Source organism: Colletotrichum aenigma (assembly GCF_013390185.1).
Source record: "Colletotrichum aenigma strain Cg56 chromosome Unknown KSG_Cg56_contig02, whole genome shotgun sequence".
NCBI lineage: Eukaryota > Fungi > Ascomycota > Sordariomycetes > Glomerellales > Glomerellaceae > Colletotrichum > Colletotrichum aenigma.
Window position 1 is genome coordinate 2,757,561 of NW_023500908.1, and position 23,647 is coordinate 2,781,207.

The following is a 23,647-nucleotide window of genomic DNA, read 5'->3' on the forward strand; positions in this document are numbered from 1 at the left end:
CCCTCGTCAGGTCTGGGCTGGGTGCGTGACCAACCTTGCAGCGTGCGGTGCGGCTTGCATCCGCGAGACGCACCTCGATCCCCAACCAGCAGGCCCCCTTCTGCTCCATTTCCGAGCCAGTGGCATCGTCTGGTTGGTGTTCCCAACTGCACTTGGGTGCATCGATAATCCTATACATGGCCGCGGACGGGAGAGGGGCGAAGAGAGGGAGCGAGATTCGCTCAAGATGGACATGGGGGTTTTCATCATCCATCTCGCGATTTCGGGTGCATGGGGGGAGAGGCCAAAGAGGGGCTGCTAATTCGAATTGTGGCGTCTGGCTCTATCTTGGGTTTGCACTTTGACCTCTTTTTTTTCACTAATTTTTTTTTTCCTGCTTACATTGGATACTAGTATCTCCTCCCTCTCACTCGTTCTCGCGTGAATAACCCCGGCATAGGGGGGCTGACTTATTCATCCTATACGTGGTACAATTTTCCCACATCCCGGGTCTAACCTCAATCCGTGCGGCCACGTGGAAAGAGTAGTGCGAAAATGCAGCCTCAAAGGACCGTGGACGGAACCCGCGAACGCGTTCTTGTTCCAGAAAACCCGCCTCGGCTTTGGTTCATCAGCCTACAGTCCTACACTAACTTGTAGTAAGGATGCTGCTGGCGGGTACCAGCGTCGCAATGTTGCAACCGTCACGGTCGCGCAAGGCGTAACAGCCATGCCATAGTGGCATACCATCCCATCCGTCGCATGGCATGCGTTATCCGACGCTGTCTCGTTCGTCAATCGTCGCTTCTTTCTCGCGCAGCCGCTGCTGGCCTTACGACGCCACGCCGTCCGGCGGCTGTCAGTTGTCCGGCGTGCGTGCCGTCCCATGATCCCACGCTTTCTTTTTTGACACTTTTGATGTGACCATTAAGCAAGATAAATACGGACAGGGAACCAGGGCACGGGAGTTCCGACAAAAACCGCGCCAATGAGTCGATGGGACCAATCAGAAACCGGGCCCTCGCCGAATTGTTCTTTTCTTGTTCGATCAGCAAGATTATATCCAAAGTCGGCCGACCGTTGGTTGACGTGTGTCGCAGCGACTCCAAAGAGGGCCAAGACCGAGAGTTGTTCCTTGGGGGCCTTGGTCCTTGGATGTCTCTTGTTGGCTTCCCGCTCATGTGCGTGCGTGCGTGCGTGCGTGTGGTGGTGCGTAGACGTGGTCGCGGCCCATGATTCGGCCGAATGTTCCAACAATGATTCAATGAGCGCCGTCTGTCACAAGCAAGGCGGGGGGTCGGACAATTATTCCAGGTGACATGTGTCTGCGGTGGACCGCAGTCTCAGGATGCTGGAGCTGGAGGAAACGTTCGGGAGTTTTTCGTACGTTTTCTTCCTCCTGGCAGCTGCTTATTCCTTTTTCGCCTTGGTTTCTACGCCCGCCTTGCTTGGCGATTGGTTGTGTTTTTGGCCATGATTGGAGTTGGAGGGGAGAGGATCCGGCAATGGTCCTGGCACCCCGATCGGGGCCCCGAACGAGTCCGCGCGCCGTGACAATTTTCATATAACTTCAATATCGCCGCCTGCCGTCGAAAGCGGGCCTCACCGCAGATGCGGGAGGGCTCGGCCATTCCCAGGTGATCTTGGCGGCTCCGCGTATGAGTCGTATTAGGGGTCACGTCGTCGCAAGAAAAACAGGAGGCTCCTCCCTAAGAGAAAGCGAGCAGAGGTTGCAACATTGATGGGTCGAACTCTCAACAGCAGACGTCGCGTGGAAGCCATGGAAGCAACCTGACCTTTTCACGATCCATATCCATACCCAGAAAAGCAAAACACATACGATCGAACTTTTTCGGTCGTCGAGGAGATCGAGGACTGCGAGGAGGAGCCCTCCCAGGTTCCAACAGGGCCCGGCACCGGTGCACCACCACGTGTGGGAGAAACCCGCCCAGCCCTTAAGCGGAATAGCCGGTGGGGATCCCTTTTGGGCTGCGAATGGAATAACCGGTCCACGATGTTTCGGTTTTGCGAGATTCCAGGAGTATGGATTCCGGTACGGAGATTGATGGGCACTGCGGGACGTCCCAGCCAGCCCAACCAGAACCAGCCCAGCAACACTGGCCGCCGCTCTGCCGCTCTGACGCCACGTCGTGTCTACGACGCAAATTACACCTATAATTGACCATATAACACAGCCCTTTTTCACTGGATTTTTGCGCCCTCTCGTTGCCTCCGGCACCGAGCTACTGGGGTCGTACGGGCGAACTGCGACCGTTCAATCACCCCCAAACGATAGGCGAGAATGGCTCGTCACCTTGTGACGCAACGCCCCAACCGCGTCGTTCCTTTTTGCTGCCGTTTCTTGCGCTCCGCGCCGGAGATGCCTGCCCGAAAGACGCGAGGTCTCCGGACGGGGACACACAAGGCGCAACTGCGCTCGCATGTGCGTGTGTGCGGCGTGCCTGTCGTCGGCCGAGCCTCCTGGGTGCGTGAGGTGTTTTTAGTGCAAGCTGACAAGTGATGAAAAATGTGACCCGGCCTGCCTTGGCCCCAACGGGTTCTAGCAGCGCACCCGAACTTGGGGAATGAGCTTATGCCTTCTAGTGCGCGTTCTTGGCCCCCTTTCCCGGGGAAGCTAACGGGGTTCCTCTCCGATCAAGGAAAGGAGCGGCGGCGCCATCCAGCCACTGTGGCTTCATTAAAGACAGCGGTCTGTTTCTTGGAACTGACTTGGGGGGGGGGGGGGACTTTTGCCAAGGCCCGTTTCTCGTCTCCGAGGGACGTTGAAGGTTTGTCACATGGAGGTGGCGCTGTTTGGCGGGTTTCTTCTAGAACCATTTTGCTACCTTAACTCCACCTCTCATGCCCCCTGAGCCATAATTATTGTTCTGGCCACGGAGGCCTTCTCTCTTCACGTCGCACAGAACTAAAGCTGAAGAGCGTGGCGCCCGGCAGTTAAAACCAACACTCATATCGGGACGCAAGATTGAGAGGAGGGTGTGCGTGTGTGCGTGTGCGCTGTCAAAAGAAGCAAAGATGCATTGCCACTTCATGTGCCGATGCAGAATCCCGATTAATCAGGATTGCTAAGGCCTCCAGCCAGCTTGCGGTTTGCATTGACGTCGTCACGCGGGTCGATATGGGCATCAAAGTAGGTTCAATGATGTGCAAATTGGATGGGGCCCGCGCAAGTCATCCAGCTTCTTGGGGGAGCCAACCTGGCGGCAAACACTCTTCCGCCAATGGGGACGCCGAAGCCCGAGCGGAGTAATAGCCCAGCCGCGTTATCATGGAAAATCAGTGGCCGGGGGGTGGTAAATGTGATGGGTGGGTGGTGTGACGGAACGGGGGAGCCCGCTTTGCGGGGTTTATCTGAGCGATGACTTGATGGAGGCTGAAATCTGACAACATCGTGGCACTCAGTGGCTCACGAGACCGACCTATTTATGTTTATCCGTGAATCAAAAGAAGCCGTTCTTGGGAGAATTTTGTATCAGTTGGTGCGTACAGAGCAAAGAGTCGGGACTTTGAGAGAAACCTCGGCAATCTGATACGAACCATCTTGTAACCAAATCACTCTATGGCGGCTCTGTGTTAAGCACCGATTCTGATTTCATAGCCCTTTCTCAAATGAGTCATGAAGGGGTAAATCACACTAGTAGTACCAAAATGGTTAAGGTAACGGCTGGTACGTCGCCTCACGGATCTTGAAATGTAAATGGGCTGGGATTCTGGAGTGAGTTCTGTTGTCTCTACGTACAGAGAAGGCCAATAATTCAACCACTGAAGATATATCAGCTGTTGCGTGTACGAATCGGACTTTCACTGAACAACCTGTAAAATATTGAGGCAATGGGTTTCGGAAACATGGCGATTTCCCCTTCCTAAATACGAATTCGTTTATTTCTCAGCCTCATGTGGCACAACTGAATAAGCTGGACTTAAGTACTTAACGCATATGCTGACGACATGATCTTAGATTGATATCTGTCCGGCAAAAAGGAAAACATGGTTTTGCGTTTTGGTATGTGACTATGTGTTACAACCCATCCGGAAAAGACTAGAAAGGGAGACTTAGGTAACAACGGAGTAGCTTAGTTATAAACAGAGCGCGCCAAGTGACATGGGGAGGTAGATTCTAGTAACTTACCTTTTGACCCCTGATTGCAGCTGGCCTTCGTGAGCCTTCTCCATTTCCTGATTCTGAGATCTAGTAGCATTTATTATGAATGACTATTTGCTACAGCTACATCAAAGTCAGTTGTCAAGTAAGTTGACCTCTACACACAACCCCGGATCTTTCCTCCTTATCTTTGAATTTCTTGCATAGCTATCCAAAATCGACCAGAATTACAAAAAGCTGCACCGAGTGGAACACGACGAGAACAGAGATTTCGGAATCAACCACAGCTGAAACGCCTAACGAAAGAAAGACAGCAGATATAACACACCCAAACACAAACATTACGTCTAGAATCGTTCGCTTCATAGACGGAGAAATGTTGTGTATCCGCTGCCGAAGGTGCAGATAGGGTTGAATCAGAAGCGGAAAGTACGCGACAGTCTTTGCAGACACAACCAAATAGTACGACGATGGAATGCCCGAAGTGATGAATGATGCGATATCTTCCATCATTGACCGAGTTGGCGGAAGAAGTTGGAGAATGGCAAAGATGAATGGTCCCAACATGACTGAAAGTAGAGCAACGGTCCAAACTTTCTCATAAGCGGTGGAACTTTCCCGAAGGCGGCGTAAGATGTCGCCTTCGAGGGCTGATTCGAAATGGACCGCATTCGTGAAGGGACGATGCTCGTGAGATGATGGCTGAGCGTCTAATCCAAACGAAAGATCTTGACCTTCATCATCACATAGATTAATGGACTGGCAGTATTGCGCTCGGTTTGTCACGGTTTACATACCTGCTCTCGAGGACACGTTGGCTCTTCGCATTTGATAGCATAGTCGCAACAGCCTACGTCTTGCTCTGTTAACAGCATCCGTTTCAGCTGAATGGCTTCCGTTATCCGAATTTGCTTCACATTCCCGTAAGGGAGTGGCGAATGGTCTAAGATCTGCTGACGTGTATTAGTAAATGGCTGAAGACATAAATTGAGATAAACGGCATAGGACCATAACTAAAGCGGCATACTGGGAGAAGGAATAGAACTTGTCTGTGTCCCGGCGTCTTTTTGGCTGATTTCTGGAACTCCGAATAAATAAGTAGCTGGTTTGGGATCTCCTCTCAAGTGGTTGATTATGCTCACTGATGGCACGAGACTTATATATTAGCTCCAAAATCGGAAATAAAGACGATGATAGCAAAGCTAAAGAAATAATCTGGCTAAACGTCCAGTCATTTTCGTCGACAGAAGTCTTAGAAACCCTCATTTGCTTCATTGATATTATGCTCAGAGTTCCCTAAATCCCCGACAAGAGGACGGAAAATATTTGAATTACATCATTAGCCCTTGACTCTTGTCCGGTGTTGATGATGTTATACCTCGGCTAACATCGACGTGTAGAGATGTATAAACACCTGAAAGGTACAGTATATAGACGTCAGCACTGGAAGGACAGCCAGAACAGGGATGGTGATAATAGTAGACCTTCTGCGGCTGAGAATTGTTGTCAATTTTGCCATCCAAATATCATACCAATGATCGAGTCCTATCTGGAGGCGCTAGGATATGGGTCTGCTCGAGCCTTCGAAAGTCTTCGCGGCTCTTATAGCATACGCGTAGATCAAAAGTACTAGAGATGATACTATTGACACATACGCGCTACTTAATACAATCATGCCTCCCTTGAAGAAGTATACAGCAGCTGATCCGGAAAGAATCTGTATACTGATATCGGATCTCTCCGGCGCAGGCCGAAGTATTGTAAGTAGCTCGCGTCCTGAAAATCAATCGCGTCTAAGGAAAAGTTTTGTTGAAAGACTGGAATTCTTGATCTGGTACAGTTTTTGGGGCCAATTGTGCAATTCCTTAGCATCTCCACGTCTGTGTCGCTCCCATCGAGAGTAAAGTATCAATCATTGGCGTAATACTTGCCCGTATCATTATCTTCGCAATCCTGAGGATACGTGAACTGACCAAGGTCGACAAAATTGGAAAACTCGCGAGCGCCGAGGAAATTAAAGTGACCAGTTGGGAAAAGTCCAACCAAGAGAAGGATCAAGAGAAAGAGCATCGAAGTAAGTCGCCACAGGCGTCCGGCCGGATGCTTCGCGAGGTAGCTTCGTAAGAATGTGAGGGCCGATAAGTGGGCTACGCTAGAAAAACAAGCGAGAGACACCACCATCTTCCAGTGATACGCGCTCAAGCCTTTGTCGTGTCTGAGCGACATGTATCCGCTCACGAGTATGGAGATGCCCGTGATCAACTGGGCATCCGCGAGTGAAAGAATACACTTCGCTGCGTGAGCAGGGCAGACATTGGATTGTGACGGCTGTAGATGCTGGCCTTATGGAACGAATTCTCAGCCAGACTCCCTGTAAATCCTTTCAGGACCCTCAGGTACGAAGTGTATTTCGTTACTAATACGTCGAGGGGATTCGGGCTGTGTGGAGCCGTCGATCTCATCCCGTGGAAAGGGTTTACATCTGGATCGAATGCAAAGATGTAGTACGCCACCAGTATTAGGATAGTTAACTATGCGCTGATGACAAAAACTAGAACGACCTGCGTTGTGAATGCTGTGTGAAAAGTATCCTTCCCATTTTGTTTTGGCGGAATTAAGCTTATCCCTAATCCTGCTATATCTCCGTACGGCTCCAAAGGTCCTGGGAATTGATTGCATACATCGTGTGAGAAACTCATAGTAACGGTGTTGCTGGCCCGAACTGGATAATATTTCAGTCAATAAACATCAAAAATGGTGCGTTGCAAAAGTTCGCATTGCAACAGCATTGCCGTTTAGGCATCCTCTCTAATGACGGGAGGCTGTGGTCACGAAACCGCGCCGCACGCAGTCAGCTGCATGACTACGTCACATCTGAAGCCATACATTGCCGAAAATAGTCTTGCCGTACTATGTAATCATGATTTCTTGGCTTAGATGTATCGCCCTTACTAATCATTTAGTTCTCGCACGCCGCTGACCACGGACGCTCTCATTGATCAGAGGAACCAGTCATGCTTTCTCTTGATCAGCATCCTTCAGCACGAATAGCGCAACCAAGCTAAAATAATACCTCGTATACTGTAAAAGTCAGTGGTAGAGCCTTACTGTGATTTGTGTAATATGAAGTGTACATTTTTCTTCATAGTCTGGGCATCCAATAACATACAACGGTGAGCATTTGAATGGACGGTGATTCCTAGTTAGATGAGGATGGTAGACAGCAGTTCGCCGACCGCATTGAAGAATCGGCGATACAGTAGTGCTTCATAAGAAGAGTGACTGAATTGATATGATGTCCGACAACATCAAAGTTCCCTTAGAATAGGATTCCTATTGAGATTTCCCACTAGAAGACAAGTCTCAAGCAAGCTGAGCAGATGGACAAACAGATTCCTGTAATTCCTTGGGTGCTGATTCACGTTGGATAACCCTCCGTCGCGAGGCATAAACATTTAGCAAAATACAGAGGGAGCCAGTCCGAAAGGAACCATCACATAATATGATCGAGCATGTATTTAAACGAACAAATTGCTTAATTAACTTTTGGACGATGTGCTTTATTATGTCTGATTGGTGTTTTCCTAATATAGATGTTGCGTCTCATCACCTGAGCTTCGGACAAGCTGATGTAACGCTGGCCGCTGCGATATGCTGAATCCATTGTTTGATGAGACTAAATGGCTTTATTTCGAATTTGGTCACTTGAAAGTCACCAAGACCCATACATGTTAAGGTACGTTCCAAGACTTTGCTCAGTATCTCGTCCCATGTAGTTCTATATAGTATATATATAGAAAGGACAGTTGCTCAAGAGGGCAGATGCATGTTAAGTTAGGAAGCTTCTTTAATGTAAACAATGCTAAACTATAGACACACGTCTCACAGGTGACTGACAAGGTTTTGCTACTAGAACGAAGAAAACATATGCTCAAGAGAGGTGTAACGAAAAGAAACCTTTGACCATCAAACAATCTTGTTGAGCTGGTATTTCTGCTTGAGACCGGTGAGAACCTGTCTTCAAAGGTTTCGTTCATACAACGCAAAATTAAATTGTAACAGTAATCCATCAAACGATATCGTCGTCCCAGGCGTTCTCGAAGATGTGGTATGTTAAACTAACAAACGTTACCTTCATGCAGCTGAGGAGATCCTTCGTGTAACACAAGTCAGACCATGCTGACCGCTGCACTCGGCAATCGAGATCATGGCAAGTCAAGCCGCAAGAACTTATACAACTTTCACTTGCTCATTATTCTGTCTCACGAATCACAATTGAATACAGCGTTAATTTAGTCCTATTATTGTTCAGCCAGGAATATTCAAAACGTAAGGCAGATTAAGTCAAACTTCAACTCATCAAAAGGCGAAGTCAAGGGGGAAACAAAGACGTGGGGGACAAATATCTGCACACTACGCTAAAACCTTGGATGGCTGTTTAAGCTGATTAAACATGGATTTCCTGGTGTCTCTGATACGTAGCAAATATGTGGTGGACACTGTTCATCGCGTCTCATCGGCTACACTTGTTTGCCGAGAGACAACGACAAAGTCTCCAGCCTAAGTATAATACTATGCATGATACGTCCTCTTTGGCAGCTTTCCAGAAGCTTGGAATCAAATTTCTCAAACAATAACCATTTCCAGGGTCCAGCCGCCCAGCGCGGTCGTTCATAGCGTATGTAGCCATCATCGGTGCTTACGTCGACCACTTAGACGCCTTCTGTGACACAGGGCAAAGTGACTTAACCTGACTTATCATGACAAACCAAACTCCAACACTGACAAAAGACATGTTCCCTGAAGTTTCGATATTGCATGACCTCAAGATCTTGATAAGGTGGACATCGACCGTGTGAACGAGTCATCCGCTGCCCCGTGCCCGCACGGCATATGAATTTTGTCCCTTTATCCCGGACAAAAACGATTACGTGCAGGCGCTTCAAAAGCAATGCGTGATCGGCGTGCCAAGCCTTACGGTGCCACGTGTTCACCAATAGCAAGATCTCTATACGCCAGTGGATACCCCATCCCAACGTGGACTGCCGGGATGAAGCTGATGGTGTAACGAGAGAGCGAGGCCTACGCGCCAGTCGTTTTTTTTTTCTGGTTTCAAATTGAGGACCTGTTCTCATCAATTTGACGGGTCTCAGGGGCGGACGGGTCAACGAAAACCAAGACATGAGGTGAGGAGTAGTCCAAGACTTTTTTTTCACTAGCACAACGATTGATTTAGTGAGCTGAATTCATTTGTGTCTTTCAAGCTCTGTTGTCTCTGCCAAACAAGGTTCGAACTTTACCTGCGGAATTGAGTTCGAGTTGTCCGAACATCTGCCCAAGCTTCATTTAACTCTGCGCGCAACACGTGGGTTGCGCGGGCTTGGCGTTCGATTCAGACCCGCGGGAAATCGGGATAATTGCCGGGATGCCAAGACTAGCCTCCAACATCAGCACTGCTTCGGATCCCGATGGTTTCACGATAGCGAGAACAGAATTGTGTTGACTCAGAGCATATCAATTGATGCATCTAAGACTAATATATACACTGACGATGCTTTGTGAAACTGGTTGCCTCCAGCCGAAGCTCATTTCCAGGTCGAAAAGGCGCCTAGGAAAGATCGTCGAGGCGAACTGATGTACAGTGAATATTGAAAAAAACCGTCCGCATGATCGCGCAAGGGCAATGTCATGAGCGAGACGTGAGAAGCATTCCCTCCATGGAGCTCAAATCCCCTTCTAGGGTGGCAATTCGACAGGCCTGCCGTCTGTCTTTGCGGTGAACTTCACTCCCACACTACGCACCCGTGCGTTGATGATGTCGACAAACCATTTAGTCGACGATGAAGAGGTCGCGGGGGTGGCTGCGCTTCTTGGAGGAGTAGACAGCGGGACCCGGGATGGGGTAGCTGGTGGGGTTGCTGTAGACTGCATGAATGATTAGCATGTTGTTGATCAAGAATGCACGGGATTAACTCACTGTCGAAGATGACACCGTCGTCCTTGGCGGTGTACAGGCTGGTGCCAGCAACACCAGAGGGGTTGGCAGAGCCACCGCCAGTGACCTCGAGGTTGATGCACTGGGGGTAGAACTGGGCGCCGTTCTCAGAGCCGGCAGAGTGAAGAGCCAGGATCTCGTGGCGGAGGACGTAGTTGCCAGCGGCGATGTCGCTGGGGATGTTGACGGTCCACTCGAGATTGTTGGAGAGGAGCTCGTCAGCGGCCCAGGTAGAGCCGGACAGACCCTTCTCGGCGATCTTGAAGAACTTCAGGTCGGCCTTGGTGGCGGAGGTGCAGTCGCCCGAGCACTTGGCGAGGTAGTCCATGATGGGGCCCTTGTGGGAGTCGGGCCAGGTGTTCCACTGGAAAGGAAAACATTAGTTAAAGTCGGAGATAGGACCATGTCAGCGTGGTAGCTTACCTTAAGGGTGACGGTAGAACCGGCGGCAACAGAGATGGAGGAGGTACCGGGGGTAGCACCGCGGTGGCAGATGATGTCGGCGTCGCCAGTGGCGTCAGGGGCGACGAAGCCGAGGTCAGTGTTGGTGGCGGCCCATCCAGGGGTGGTGGGCTTGGTGCTCGCGTAGGGGTAGCTGGAAGGGTTGAGACCGTCGACGGACTTGCCACCAGCGGTGATCTTCTCGACGAAGCCGTGGGCAGAGACGACAGAGGCGCCGAAGAGGGCGGTAAGGAAGGCCTTGGAGTACATCTTGTTGGTTGTTTGGGTTCGTGTGGAAACGGGTGTTTGTGGGTAGTGAAGAGAACGGATGAAAAGCTCACAGAGCAAAGAGTGAATTGGTTCAAAGAAGGAAGGGTATGAGCTGGAGAGCAATGCTGGTGAAGTGAAGGACGAAGTGGGATGCTTGGAGAAAGAGAAACCTGAATATCAGCGGACTGGACGAGTTCTCTTATACTCAGATCAACCGCTCGCCCAGACACGGGTTCAGACGTTGGGCTTTCCACATCGTGGAGTCAAGGACCGCAATCCCGTCTCCATCTCTCCCGAGTCCCCGACTCCTGAGCTCCAGGCACGACCATCTCGCCCAAACCAGACTATCGCCCGTAAAAGGAAGTTGAGGTCTTGGCGGACGCGAGGTCGGAGTGCCTCCGTCCGCAAGCGTTTGCTCGGCCCTCAGCAGAGCACCGACAGACATTGGACGGACGACAAAGGCGGAGCGCCGGGGCTGGCCACCTGGACCACAAAACAATCTATTTCGCACGGGGGTAGTGGAGAGAAAAGTCTCGGCGCGATCGGCGGTCGGGGCCGGGGTTGTGGTTGGGCCATTCACCGGGAGCGCTGCGCGGACAGCCACGTCTTGTGGGAGCAGTGTCGGCCATGGATGGTCAGAGCCTGGGCCATTGTGGCAGACCTGAATGGCACTCACTGAATGCATCCCGGGTGGTGCCAGCATGAGACCAAGACGGCAGTCGGGATGGTCTACCGGCCGCCCGCATGGTCAACCCCTTGACAACAAACGTTGACCGTTGGACCGTTGGTTGACGCCATGTTCCGGCGGCGGCCCCGACCCAGCGGCAATCGAAACTTAAGGAGGCGCCGCATCTATACTTCCAAACCTTGGACTCATCTATTGGAGTCGCACTGCGTCGTAACGTGTCGTTGGCGGAAGGCATGAGGCTGACGGACGAATGCTCGCTACCACGCATTCATCCTCGCATTCACGATGAGACGCGACGCTGAGTCCGCTGGACCGGCTCACACTCTGGCAGTTGGACTGTCGGGAGAGCGAAAACGACAGAAAATCCGGGGAGTGCCGAGGTGATCGGCATCCATCACTGCATGACGCATTGGACGGGACCAGGGCGGCAAGCCGAATCGAGGCATCTTCTCGCGGGACGATAACTCCGTCGGGCCCCTTTTGGTGAAGAACCTGGAGGGTTTGGAGACGGCTTGAACATGGTGATCGCGTCAAAGATTCGAATCTGTGGGAACCGCAATTTTCGAAGATGCTGGGCAGGCCTCCCGGGGTCCCATTTACGGCCGTGGCGTTCTGTCATTCGCATGGGACAACGTCAGCAGTTGACAACGACAACTCGACCCGAGCGTGAGCCACCAAGCGACAGGACCTGAAACAGGATGTCTGCAGGCATTTCCTTGGTGGGTTGAGTCGAGCCGAGCAACGGGAGAGCAGAACTTTAATTAATGTTATTCTTAGTTTGTCAAATATAGGCCCTAGCTCCCTGGCTGCCACCTTTTTATCCCTGCAGAAGCCCACGTCGCGCAATCAATCCGGAAGCAAGCGAGTGGAGGGCCACCTCTCTCAGCCCCAATCCAGATGAAAAGGGATGAAACAAAAGCGGCGAAAAGCAAACAGGATTTTTTTTTCGGTGCAATGTTGCCAGCACAGAGTTCATTCGATGCGTTATGCTTAAAAAATTGGTCGTGGAGATTTTGTACAGTAAATTTGAACTCTGTTGCTGTTGCTTACCTCTTAAACGACGTAGCCACCGCCTCGCGTCCCACCCCACTCAAACAGAAGTGGCTGTGGCTGAAAAAGAGGATCTTTGAGATATGCACAATTTCTAAGCCACGACGGCATGACGACTTATGAAAGTCGGGCTTCGCACCGGGGTTTGCTCAGCCGGAGAGGTGTCGTTTGATGTAGAAGTCAGCTTTCAGCCCTGGTGGGCAACCGTCCCATTGACTGTGGAAACCCGACCTGCGCCTCGGGAAAAGGAAGAAGCGGAGCTATCACGAACGTAACGCAGAATCTGGACGATACACTTGAGTCTCACTTCGGCGGTGATTCCGTTCGCTTACGGCCTAGACTCTAGCCGTCATCGAACATCGTTGGATGACCAGACTTCAAGCAACGAGGTGACATTTGACCTCATTCCACGATCCACCGTCTGATGCAGGTTGCAACCTTCTTTCGCTGGCTCGTTTCTGGTTTCCAATATCGATGGTCGAGGCCTGCTTAGCTCTGCTGACCTTATTGTGGTGGGATGAGCCAAGCCAATGCCATGGCGAATTCAATTACCCTGTGAGCTCGGGTGCAACACCAAACACGCAGTTTCTGAGGACGAGTCATTCCCAAAGTGTCAAGGGCAGGGGCCTGTCCCAATGCGACGGTGGAATGTCTTGATCGGGTGAAAATAGGCAAGTCGGGCCAATGAACCACGGGTCCAGTAAGTCACGATGAATAGGCGGAACGACTTTTGTCCATGACAAGGGTATTCGACGGACTTCATGTCAACGGCCGAACAGGCGAGGAGCGGTCGGGTTCCCGGGGTCGAATACGGCAAGGTTTATGCAACGCAAGGGTTGTGGAACGTGCTTGATATCAAATTGGCTGGTTGTCAATAGAAGCAAATGAATGACACAGGAAAACTCCCAAAGGAAGCAGGGTCTGAGAGTGGCTTCTTTGAGACTGATTCTTAGCAAAACTACTACTACAGACTATCGTTTGAAGATCAAAGACCAGGGCATCTGAGCCGAGAGAAAGACACACTGACATAGGAAATCAAGGGTGCAAAGACTCTGTCACCATCGGACTCCGCACATAGACACTAATTATGCCCTAATAGAACTCTTGAAGTGCGTTCCCCATGCCATGTCTGAGTTGATGACAGGAAACTTGCGCGACTTTAGGACAACATTGGGATTACACCTGACGAGTGAACCCTGGCATCGGCTGCCGACTTGGTCTGCTCGTGTGGTGGGATGAAGATCCAGGTGCTATTCATTGTTGCTGTCTCTTTGGCTTACAACACAGCTGCAACGCGCTGCGCCGCATGCCTGGGATATGGCTAGTAGCCCCCGTCGCCATTTCTGAGATCAGTGGTCATGCTTGAATTGTTCTGAGCTTTCTGGTTGGAATGGTTTATATGTTGATGAAGAAGCCTCTTGAAGAAGCCCTGCGCGCAACCACCTCAAGCGTGTCCTCTAATTTGATCTTCCAGACTGAAGCCATCTGTAGGTCCAAGAAGACCCTCTTCCACTTGTAATATTACTTCCCTCCAGCCTCGATATCGACACGACCGATGCCTACGTAAGGTACTCACAGCTGTTACGATGAAACTTGACAGATCGCGGAGATACCCACCACCAAAGCACCCGATGTGCTGACGGTGGAGATGAACCAATATGCAAAGCAGCTCACGCTCAGCATGATGAAGAGACTTTGATGTTATTCGATTTGCCTACTTCATCGTGACCACCATTGTCGGTGCTTGGAGCAGATGGCCACTCTTTTCAAGCCGGATTGATGTCGTAGTCAGTGTGGTTGTCGTCGTTGCTAGATGGCCTGTGCCTCAGAATGTTACGAATAGTACAAAGGCATCCTGTAGCGTCAATTGTTCGGTCCTTCCAACAATGTACCTACACTCCCTCCATAGTAGCCTTGTACTCTACTGACGTACCAAAACTACAAGGTATTTACTGTACCAAAACTATTTACTGTAAGGTGAGGAAGGTACTTAACGGGCGGGATACTGGAGTGGATTTCGAATTTAGGTGGTTTTGTGCGCATAACGCAAGAATTTGATTCGCCAGACCCTTCGGCAGTTGAAAATATGTGGGTCTATCTCAGGGTGCGAGGCACCTAGCTACGATCCGTAGATCTGAACTTCGCGCCGCCTCCGTCGAATTTGTTTTTTCTCTTCACTCGTCCACGCCAACCGGCTGACCTACGCGATCGCTCCCAAGCAGCAGGATTCGGTTTTCAGGGCGTTTCGGTAACTCGTCTGACAGCATAACTTTTGAAACTTGACTGACCTTGAGCGCGACAGAACAGCATCATGCCTCCCAAGAAGAACAAGGGCTACACGCAGTCTCTGGTCAGAACCTGCGCCGTCTTCGTTCACGATTTTTCCGGTCCTATTCTTGCATCCGGCATCAAACTCGGCAACGACATCAAGATCAAGGCCAAGATCCGCGTCGAGACAACCCAAGGACACGAGCCCTCTATCACCCTGTTTCTGTATTTTCCCGAGGGTATAGACAACGAGGACAGAGGTCACGGCGCACGGTTTGTTTGTAAGAATCCTTTATTACGTACACAGCTTTTTTGATTTGACTCAATGCTGACACTTGCGCAGACAGCCAGGCTGATGGGGTATACCGCCCTTCTGCGGAGCTGCGGATTGGAATCCGATTCCGTCGTGAGAAGTGGACTCAGACCTTCGAGGCCGCGTCTCCCGAGCTGCTTGGCAGATTTCCCGGGTTGAAAGGTGGTGGTGGACAGACGGTAATCACCTTTTCATCCGATGAAGACGACAAGGACAAGGTCTGTGTCGAAGGCATGGGTATGCCTTACATCAACAAATCGGAACCCGAACTTGAGAAGTTCGTCAACGAGAACTGTCCGCTCATTGGCGGAGTCGCTTTTATCGACTTCGTTCGCAGTAACACGTTCCACGTTTTGGTCGAGCTCCAGCCCCACAGCGCGAAGTTCTACTTCAGCTTGGAGCAACTTCCCCCGCCCTTCGATCACCCTTATGGAACGCTTCATACCTTCAATCCTGAACGTTCCGCATTATCCATGGCCAGCAACCCTCGCAATCACGCGTACAATGTTTCCCACAGGTATCGTCACCTGTCAATTGTGTTTCCGTTCAAGACTGATCACCTTTCATAGCTTCAATGATGACAACGCGATGCTGACTGTCACGACTCAGTCGCTGATGCAGGATTCGCTGTACCTGTGGAAACAGGCCCGGTGCATCGCCGAGACCAAGCTGCGCGCCTACTTCATCCCTGTCCCCGATCGCGACGATAAGTACTATGCTATTCTCACCCTCCCAAAGGAGTTTGTGGACAAGTACAGGCCTGCCTGGCAGCGCCTAATCGACCGCCGTACGTGCCAAGTGTCTCTCGCAAGATGGGAGTTTCCCGACAGCAAGGTGCCCAGCGGATTCTGGTAAGTCATGTCCATAAAGTTGATTTGATTCCCTCGCATTAACCTCTGTAAGGAAATCCCATTTCATCACCTACACGGGCGGCATCCAGGCTCTTGCGTCTCATCCTACAGGAGAGTCCGACGTGGTGCTTGTCACGTCGCGGCCGCCACCTGAGGAGGCAGGTAGTCGATGCGATGTCTCGACTTTCTCAAGCCGGTCAGAGGTCGATGAAGCTGGCGACGCGCACTAGAACTGCGTCAGTCTCTTCTTTGACGACATCCTGACTGATATAGAGCGGAAAATAATCGCCATCAACAGCTTGTGGGAGTCTGACACGGATAGCGCTCATCTCGCGCGACTCACGATGCGTGGCCAAGGCTACGCGGAGTGGATGATGGCGATGCGGCCTCCCGTGCCTGCTCCTGCAGCTGGTGACCAGGGTGCAAACGAGGTCACAGAGCCAACGGTGTCCGCCACAATCAACAAGAGCGTGCTTCCTTTACGCCCCGTTCCCAAGAAGTCATACCTCCCCGGTAGAGACGCTCGGTACGAGGAGGCTTAGGCAAGCGTTTGTCTTCCAGAGGATCGACAACGTTGGCCCGTGTTTTTCCGCGAGGTTCTACTCGGACTCGCCATCATCAATGCAGTATGTTTCGTCCCTTGCCGCATGGGCGAGAAGAAGGCTAACCAGTTGACAGGGCCCGGGCTACGGAAAGACTACTGAGATGGCAAAAAATATTCTCGCTATGGAGTACAGCTTTGGTCGTGTCTTCTGCACGGCCCCGTCTAACGTGGCCGTTACCAATCTCGCGGTCCGTACCTACAGGATCACCATGGCAGTGTGCGACCGGCACAACGACAATCTTCCTGACGAAACGCCTCGAGCTCTCTACAGAATGATACTCCGTGGTTACAAGCGGAAGGACGAGATCGCTGCCTTCAGTAGTCTGCTGAAAGACCCGAAGCTCGGCGACGCGGCTGCCCCTCGCAAATTCGGCGGCATTTCACACTGGCGCCTTGACTTGTCTTTGGCCTTCTGGGTCCTGGTGCTTCTACGGTCGCCTTCTGTACGCGAACTTCACGATGATGACAAGACGGAGCTGCATGAGCTCCAGCATGAAGTTGACGCCCGGGGAGATTGGACTAGCCTTCGAGACATGGCCACTGGACGGATCTCGTGGGACGCATACGCTGGCAACTCCGGCTGTCCGCCAGACCACATGAAGACCGTCCAGATCATCATGGATCGACTCGTGGCGATGGCTGAAGTCCTGGCCACCACACCGGCCATGATTGTCAACACCAATGAGGTCTATAAAGACTGGCGATCCGACGCAAAGGCCGTTGCCATCGATGAGGCAGCGAACATGGATCGCGGCGACCTCATAACCGCCTGGGGCAATGAGATGTTGCCGTTGCTGTGTGGTGGAGATCCAGAACAGCTGCCATCCTTCGTGCTGACTGACCAGAGCTCTCTCGACGCCTCTGGTCATGTCAACAATCAGTTCTCACATGATGGCCGCGTTTCCGCCCAGGGCTTCTTCATGGCCAGCGGACACTCCGTCTACCGCCTGCATCGCCAACTCCGGATCGGCAATGGCCTTTTCGACATCATCGGCAAAGTCATCTATCCGGACATCCCGGTAAGATACGGACCCGACTGCAACATCAACCTGCCGCAGTTCGAGATTGGACATCGTCTAGAGGCATACTTCAGAGAGCGCTTCCCAGATTTGCTCGCCCACGCGAAAGACAAGTTTGCACCCATCTTCGTACATTGCAACGACACATTGGTATATGTCAACCCGGTGACTGGGAGCAAGCGATCTCCCGACCAGGTTCACACCGCCCTCTCCTTTGCCGCTGACTTTATTACGAAGAACTCCGTCGATCCGTCCAAGCTGGCCATTCTGAAGCCTGCGGTTGCAACTCATCTCTTCTACCCTCACTTTGTCCCAAAACGAGCAGAAAACTGTATGTCACACCGCTATCTTTCCATTTCGATGAGACCGGCTGTTTTCACTGTGCTGGAGCGACTGACTTTCCTGTGGTCATTTACTCTGCGTCACTTTCGTCGTCGTCTGTGGTCTTCGCTCGTCGTTTGGCGACGCGACCATCGTCTTCGGCAGGAATTATCAAGTACACAGGAGATACAGTCGCGCAGACACAGGGAAATAGGGTGGACTCTTTTTGCTTTTTTCTTTTGATTCCTTTCTTGCTCTTGCTTTTCCCCTGTTTTGGAGACACAGTGGCCACCAAGAATTAACACTAGCTAGTAACACTTTCTCCAGGCTGAAATCACTATGGCCATGGGAAATCAAACCATGGCCTACCAGCCTGCAGGAAGGCTTAGGTTCGATGATCAGTACCCCTCAAGACCGCGACGACAGTTGGTTTGGGTCAGACATCCTACGCCCAAGAAAATGCAAACGAAGAAGCACCTGACGGATATGATTGACCCCGAGACGGGCGAACACAAGGCCTGGACTGACAACACATTGCCTGGTCAAGTGGAGATCTCGGAATGGGACATCGGCAAGCCTGATGCGGATATCTACCACAAGGCAATTCAAGTCATGAGCCTCGGATACTACATCCCGAAAGCCCACAAGCCGGAGCAAAACAACTTCACGTCCGACAATGCCACTCAAAGGACCCTCGCGGGATCTTGCTTCAGAGTTGGACTGCCTTTGGCTTCCGGCGCTCCGACCACCAGCTCTAGCAAAGCTGCAAAGGAAAAGAAGGGCTCAAGACATCGCACATATAACCTGGTGTTGGTTGGTACGGGAGTCGATGGTGCCCCTCCTGTGGGTTATAATGTTCCCGGTGGCAGAAAACAGATTTTCTTTCACCCCGAGTGGCTCGAAGGCGTCAACTTGAACAACGCGCCAGACACAGTCGCCGACCAAGCGATTCAAAACGCTTGGGATGTTGGCTATGCTGCCTTGACTGCCAAAATGCCCAGAGCCATCGATGACAATCTCACCAAGGAGACCGGCGACAAAGGCAGCGGACACCGACGGAAGTCAGCAGCGTATGTCAGCAGCGACGATACCGACGACAGTGGTGAGGATACCGACGACAGCGATGACGGCAGCGACGACAGCGGAAGGCACCAGCGGACGGAAACAGCGGTCAACAACGGTGACAGTACCGGCAACAGCGGAGAGCCCTTTGCCACAATTTTGCGAACAGATGAGAACGAGGCTCCTCGCCAACTAGAAAATATGATGGCCAACATCAACTCCGCCGAGATCCAGAAAGAGAAGACAGCCGCTGCCGCAAGGGTAGCTCAATGGCTGACACTCATGGGAGATTCGACGTCGAACCCTCTCTATCAGCGGTATAAGCCTATCATGGACCTCACGCGCGCTGAGACAATCATCTCCATGTCCCAGGCAGAGTCTGCTCTCTCCCAGATTCGGGTAAGGTTTTCTTTCAAGATTTAAAATGTTGTATTTACCGACTCAAATCTTCCAGACTGTGTGGCCACGCACTTTCGAGCATCCCAAGGCCGCGACCCTCGACGCGAAGTTCATTCAGAAACTCTCTTTCATCTTATGCAGCCCCGAAAACGAAGTTTTCATCGATCACAACGAGTTGGGAAAGGTGCTTTGCGTCCTTGTGGAAATGCTACCAACCGGGGACATGCCAACCAGCGAAGACGTCCAAAGAGCACAGGACTTGCTCCGCCGTCTTTACCTGAATAACAGACCCCCTGGCAGCACCCGCTTATCGTCAAACTCGAAGTTGCATGCCAACAATGACAACAGCAAAATAAACGATGCGTTTGGTGCTCACGTGGACGAGGAGGAAGACATTTACAGCCCTTGATGAGCTGCCTGGTGTGATTGGACAGGCTGAAGTGGCCAGCACCAGTCTTTCGGATGGATTTGGTATGGACGTAACTGCATGACGGCTGTTTGGCCCACCCTCGACTTTTCGACGAAGGCTTCTCAGTGGGCTCATCTCACGGCATGATCGACAAGACGGCGATTGCTCTATTCCTCCACCACGCAGGAAAGGGTTTCGTTGAGTCGAACATGACTTACGTCACAATTGGTCAAGTTCATCAGTAGACAGTGCAATACAAAAGATCACCTTCATGTCATACGCGGATCGTTTCCTCCGAATTTGAATTCTCAATTCATGACCTGCCCTAACCCAAGTACTGTGAAGAGACCAGAAGAAGTCCCAAGGAAGAGACTGCATAATCCAACACAGACGCACATAAGAGTATCCAACCGCTATCCCCCATTTGCTGCATCCTAGCATATGCCAGTCCCTGGGTCTCTATTTGTCAAATAGGGCCCAAGCGCTGGTCAATTAGCATCCGGCGTAGATTGCTTGTTTCACAGGTTAGTATCATGTCAGGTGAAAAGCAAGAATAGGACCCGGGGAGGTTTACATTGAGCGAAGAGGGCTGCACAAATTCATTAGCAAAGAGTATACAGGGAGGGAATTGAGAGACGTACTGTAAGTGTCAGCATGGTTGAGGTTTTGCGAAGCGCTGAGAGAGCGAACGAAGTTGTATCCGTAACCGCCGTCTGTTGTGTTGGTTAGTGACATTCTCAGGTAGGCCAAAGCCGAGGTGGACGCGACTGCCAGGTAGCCAATAACCTGAGCCATGGGCAAATCAAATAAACGAAAGCAACTTACAGTCAGAAGTGCCTCTAATCTGGGTAAGGTGAGTCATCTCGTGCAAGCTATGTCATGGTTAGCCTCAGTTCTCTCCTCGACCCCAAACCTCAACACCACCACTCCAACATCGGGATGAGTTGTCTTACATCCTGCGAAGATGTTAGTATGTTACAACAAGCGCAAAGAGGGCTGATTACGTGGTCTGTTGGTCTTGGGCATGACAAGTGCTAGATGCCGCGGTCATCGTGAAGAAGAGAGGGCAGTTAACCATGTAGCTTTGGGACGGCCTGGGTTGATGGTCAGCATCTCCACCAACGCATATCGGGATCAAGGTGGAACCGACAGTGTGTAGGCGATGACACCGCTGGAGCAGGCAGGGTAAACGTCAGTGCAGTATTGGCGGGAAACACCAGAGGTGGTGCTGCCGCACTCGCTGGCGATTCTGGAGAAGACGGTGGCGACGGTGTTGCGAGTAGCGGTGCTGATGGCGTGTGCGTTAGCGATGGCTCCGCTTCAAATGTTCAGAGAGAAACTCACGTGGAAGACTTGAAGTACTCAGTCATGCGAGCAGCAGGGCCAGAGGCAGCGGCCGAAGAAGCGGCGACGGCGAGGGAGCGGCAACGGCTGATGGCGTTGACCTAGGAAAGACGATGTTAGCGAACTTCAATCAGAATACCCAGCGTGAGTCTAATTAATAAAAGAGAAAAAGTGAATGACAGGTATTTCTGCAGTTATTTGATGGACGACAGCAGACAGGAGGTAGGTAGCATGTGTCCGACGCGAAGCCGGAGCGAGACGGAGATGACCCGGGTGAGACCCACAGTAGCGGTGCGGCGGGTGCCAGTGCAGTCGGACTGAACGACCGTGCGCTTGGCCAAAAAGCGGGCGCGGACAGCAGAGGCCTCCTCGCCGTTGACAGCAGTGTGGACACTGTTGCTGGAGAAGGGGATGGTGCCGGCCAGCTCGGTGGAGTCGGCCTCGGCGTAAGAGAAGGCACCGGAGCTGACGATGTCGATCTCGCCAGCGGTGCTGAGATCGTGGAGCTCGGCAGCATCGAACTCGACCTCGACGGACTCGCCGGCGCCGATGACCTGGAAAGCTTCCTCGGTCAAGCCGGAGGTGGCCATCAGGAGACGGACACCATCGAACTCAACCTTGTTACCTGGGTGGAGGATATTAGCACTCGGCTCCGTTCCGAGTGGGCGCGAAAGAAATAATTACCAGAAGCGAAAACCTCGACCTTCTCGACAGGGGCAGTGTCAAGAATAGTGCCGGTCTTGAAGAGCTTGAGGGCAGAGGCACCGGTGTTAGTGAGCACGGCCTTGACACCAGAGTTGCCAACGGTCTCGAGCTTGACGTCGAGAGGGGAGGTGTCGCGCTTGGCCATGTCAACAGACACGGCGCTAGCGAGCGTGGCCAGGAGGGAAACTCCGAGAGAGAACTTCATTGTGGAGACAGGAACCAAGAGGCAAGATCAGAGACTGTGAGGAGGTATGAGTTGGTGGTGAGACAGGAGAAGAGCCGTGAACTTGCCGCTTCGATACCGGCCGCTTTATACTAAATACCCTCCTCCCAATCGATGCTGATGTTGACATATATCTCATAGACCTGGTAACAGACATGCATATTGAAGGGCCTCGATGCTTGAGCTAGCGAGAAAAAGGAAGACGAAGCAGCGCCCAGTCTGCCTAGACGGCCTTGGGATGAAAACATGGAAGGTAGGTTGGACAGGGCAGACCGTTGCCAAGGGATAGCTAATATCAAGACGGATGGTCGTTAAGGTTTGCTGCAGCTGCTGATCACATTGGGACGACAAGTTCTCAACCTTGCAGATAACACCTCGAGTATGAGTATTGCCCATCGCAGCCCCGCATGGAATGCCCCCGGAGCCTCTGCCGAAGGGGTCTTGCTATCGTGGGCCGTTCTAAGGTAGTCACACGAACAGGACGAACAAGTCTGGTATCTTTATTAATATCACGCAAACGCATTGACAATGTCGTCTAACCCGTACTCAAGAAGACCTGTTGTACATTAGGCAAACAGTTCCTATCAAAAGAAAGCCTCAATTATTGAGAAAGCGCACGAAATCGCCATGTCGCCACGATTTGGCGGCTTCGGGCGGCACTGTTCAGGACCCTGTACGGGCCACGCCACCGGAGAAGGATAGACTTTTGCGCTCAGTCGAGACCGCAGAGACCAGGGGTTCATCACATTTCGGCAGTCCAGCCACGTTGCTACGATCCAATGGGAGTACCAAGCAAGTTTAACCGAACCTAGCGATCATTGATGCCGAGAATCGATGCATAGCATCAGCTGCCAATGAGACACTGCCAATTGTTGGATGCCAAGGGGTTGCCAAGTGCACAAGACGGAGACTAGCTCAAGGATGGAAGGAGGTAAATAAGCATGAAACACCTCTCGCCTTCGCCAGCTTCAATCCATTTTCCTTGGTCAAGTTGGCGAAGAGGAGTGTCGGGTTATTTGCATCTTGAGAAGCATGGTTCGTAAAGTGGTCTGAGTGATAAGGCAGTGAGGGCATCGCGTGTCGTCGAAAGATAGGAAAGCTATGGCTAAGCGAGATCGCGTCAGCGTTGCATTGGGCCTGAGAGGTTGGTAGCCAAAATAGGGAGCTGTGAGCCGAATGGCCAAGGTGGGAAAGGACTTAGCCGGAAAGGTATCAGCTTGTCTGCAGCAGTTGACCAGGGCCCAAATCCGTTGAAAGCCTCATGTTGTCACCGTTGATATCTCGGCCCAAGGCGAACACGATGATATTCAGACCACCAAAGCTCGAGCAGCCCATGATGTTGATTTTCCCACCACTCGAGCTGAAATGACAAAACGACCTTCCTTCTTCAGCACGGCTATTGAGCTGCGAGAAAGCGGAGGGGCAGGCATACCAAGGCAAATTAGTCTCTCGGCATCGCAGTACGTATCTGATTAAGATAGTGCACCTCATTTTTTATTGTCTCTTGGCAATAAATGCCTCCACACGGAATTGTCCTCTCCCCGCAGTAAGTGCTCGTGCCCAGACCGCCAAGCTCAACCGCA

At 51.7% G+C, this 23,647-nt stretch overlaps 3 protein-coding genes across 3 annotated transcripts; 1 reads left to right on the forward strand and 2 right to left on the reverse strand.

The window, feature by feature from the left end:
- Positions 1-9,932: 9,932 nt before the first annotated feature.
- Positions 9,933-10,808, reverse strand: Cel61a-3 (Polysaccharide monooxygenase Cel61a; the record flags this gene model as incomplete). The annotated part of the gene is made up of 3 exons (XM_037318063.1): positions 9,933-10,027; positions 10,080-10,461; positions 10,521-10,808. The coding sequence occupies 3 exons, from the start codon at positions 10,806-10,808 to the stop codon at positions 9,933-9,935; spliced, it is 765 nt and encodes a 254-aa protein (XP_037183217.1).
- Positions 10,809-14,857: 4,049 nt separating this feature from the next.
- Positions 14,858-19,792, forward strand: CGCA056_v002807 (uncharacterized protein; the record flags this gene model as incomplete). The annotated part of the gene is made up of 9 exons (XM_037318064.1): positions 14,858-15,095; positions 15,158-15,644; positions 15,697-15,978; positions 16,031-16,140; positions 16,252-16,491; positions 16,540-16,604; positions 16,657-17,880; positions 18,250-19,383; positions 19,439-19,792. 9 exons carry the CDS (start codon positions 14,858-14,860, stop codon positions 19,790-19,792), a joined length of 4,134 nt encoding a protein of 1,377 aa, XP_037183216.1.
- Positions 19,793-20,284: 492 nt separating this feature from the next.
- On the reverse strand, positions 20,285-22,046 carry CGCA056_v002808 (Neutral protease 2-like protein; the record flags this gene model as incomplete). The annotated part of the gene is made up of 9 exons (XM_037318065.1): positions 20,285-20,304; positions 20,367-20,381; positions 20,434-20,505; positions 20,618-20,664; positions 20,797-20,886; positions 20,943-21,080; positions 21,137-21,237; positions 21,421-21,761; positions 21,821-22,046. The coding sequence occupies 9 exons, from the start codon at positions 22,044-22,046 to the stop codon at positions 20,285-20,287; spliced, it is 1,050 nt and encodes a 349-aa protein (XP_037183223.1).
- Positions 22,047-23,647: the final 1,601 nt, after the last annotated feature.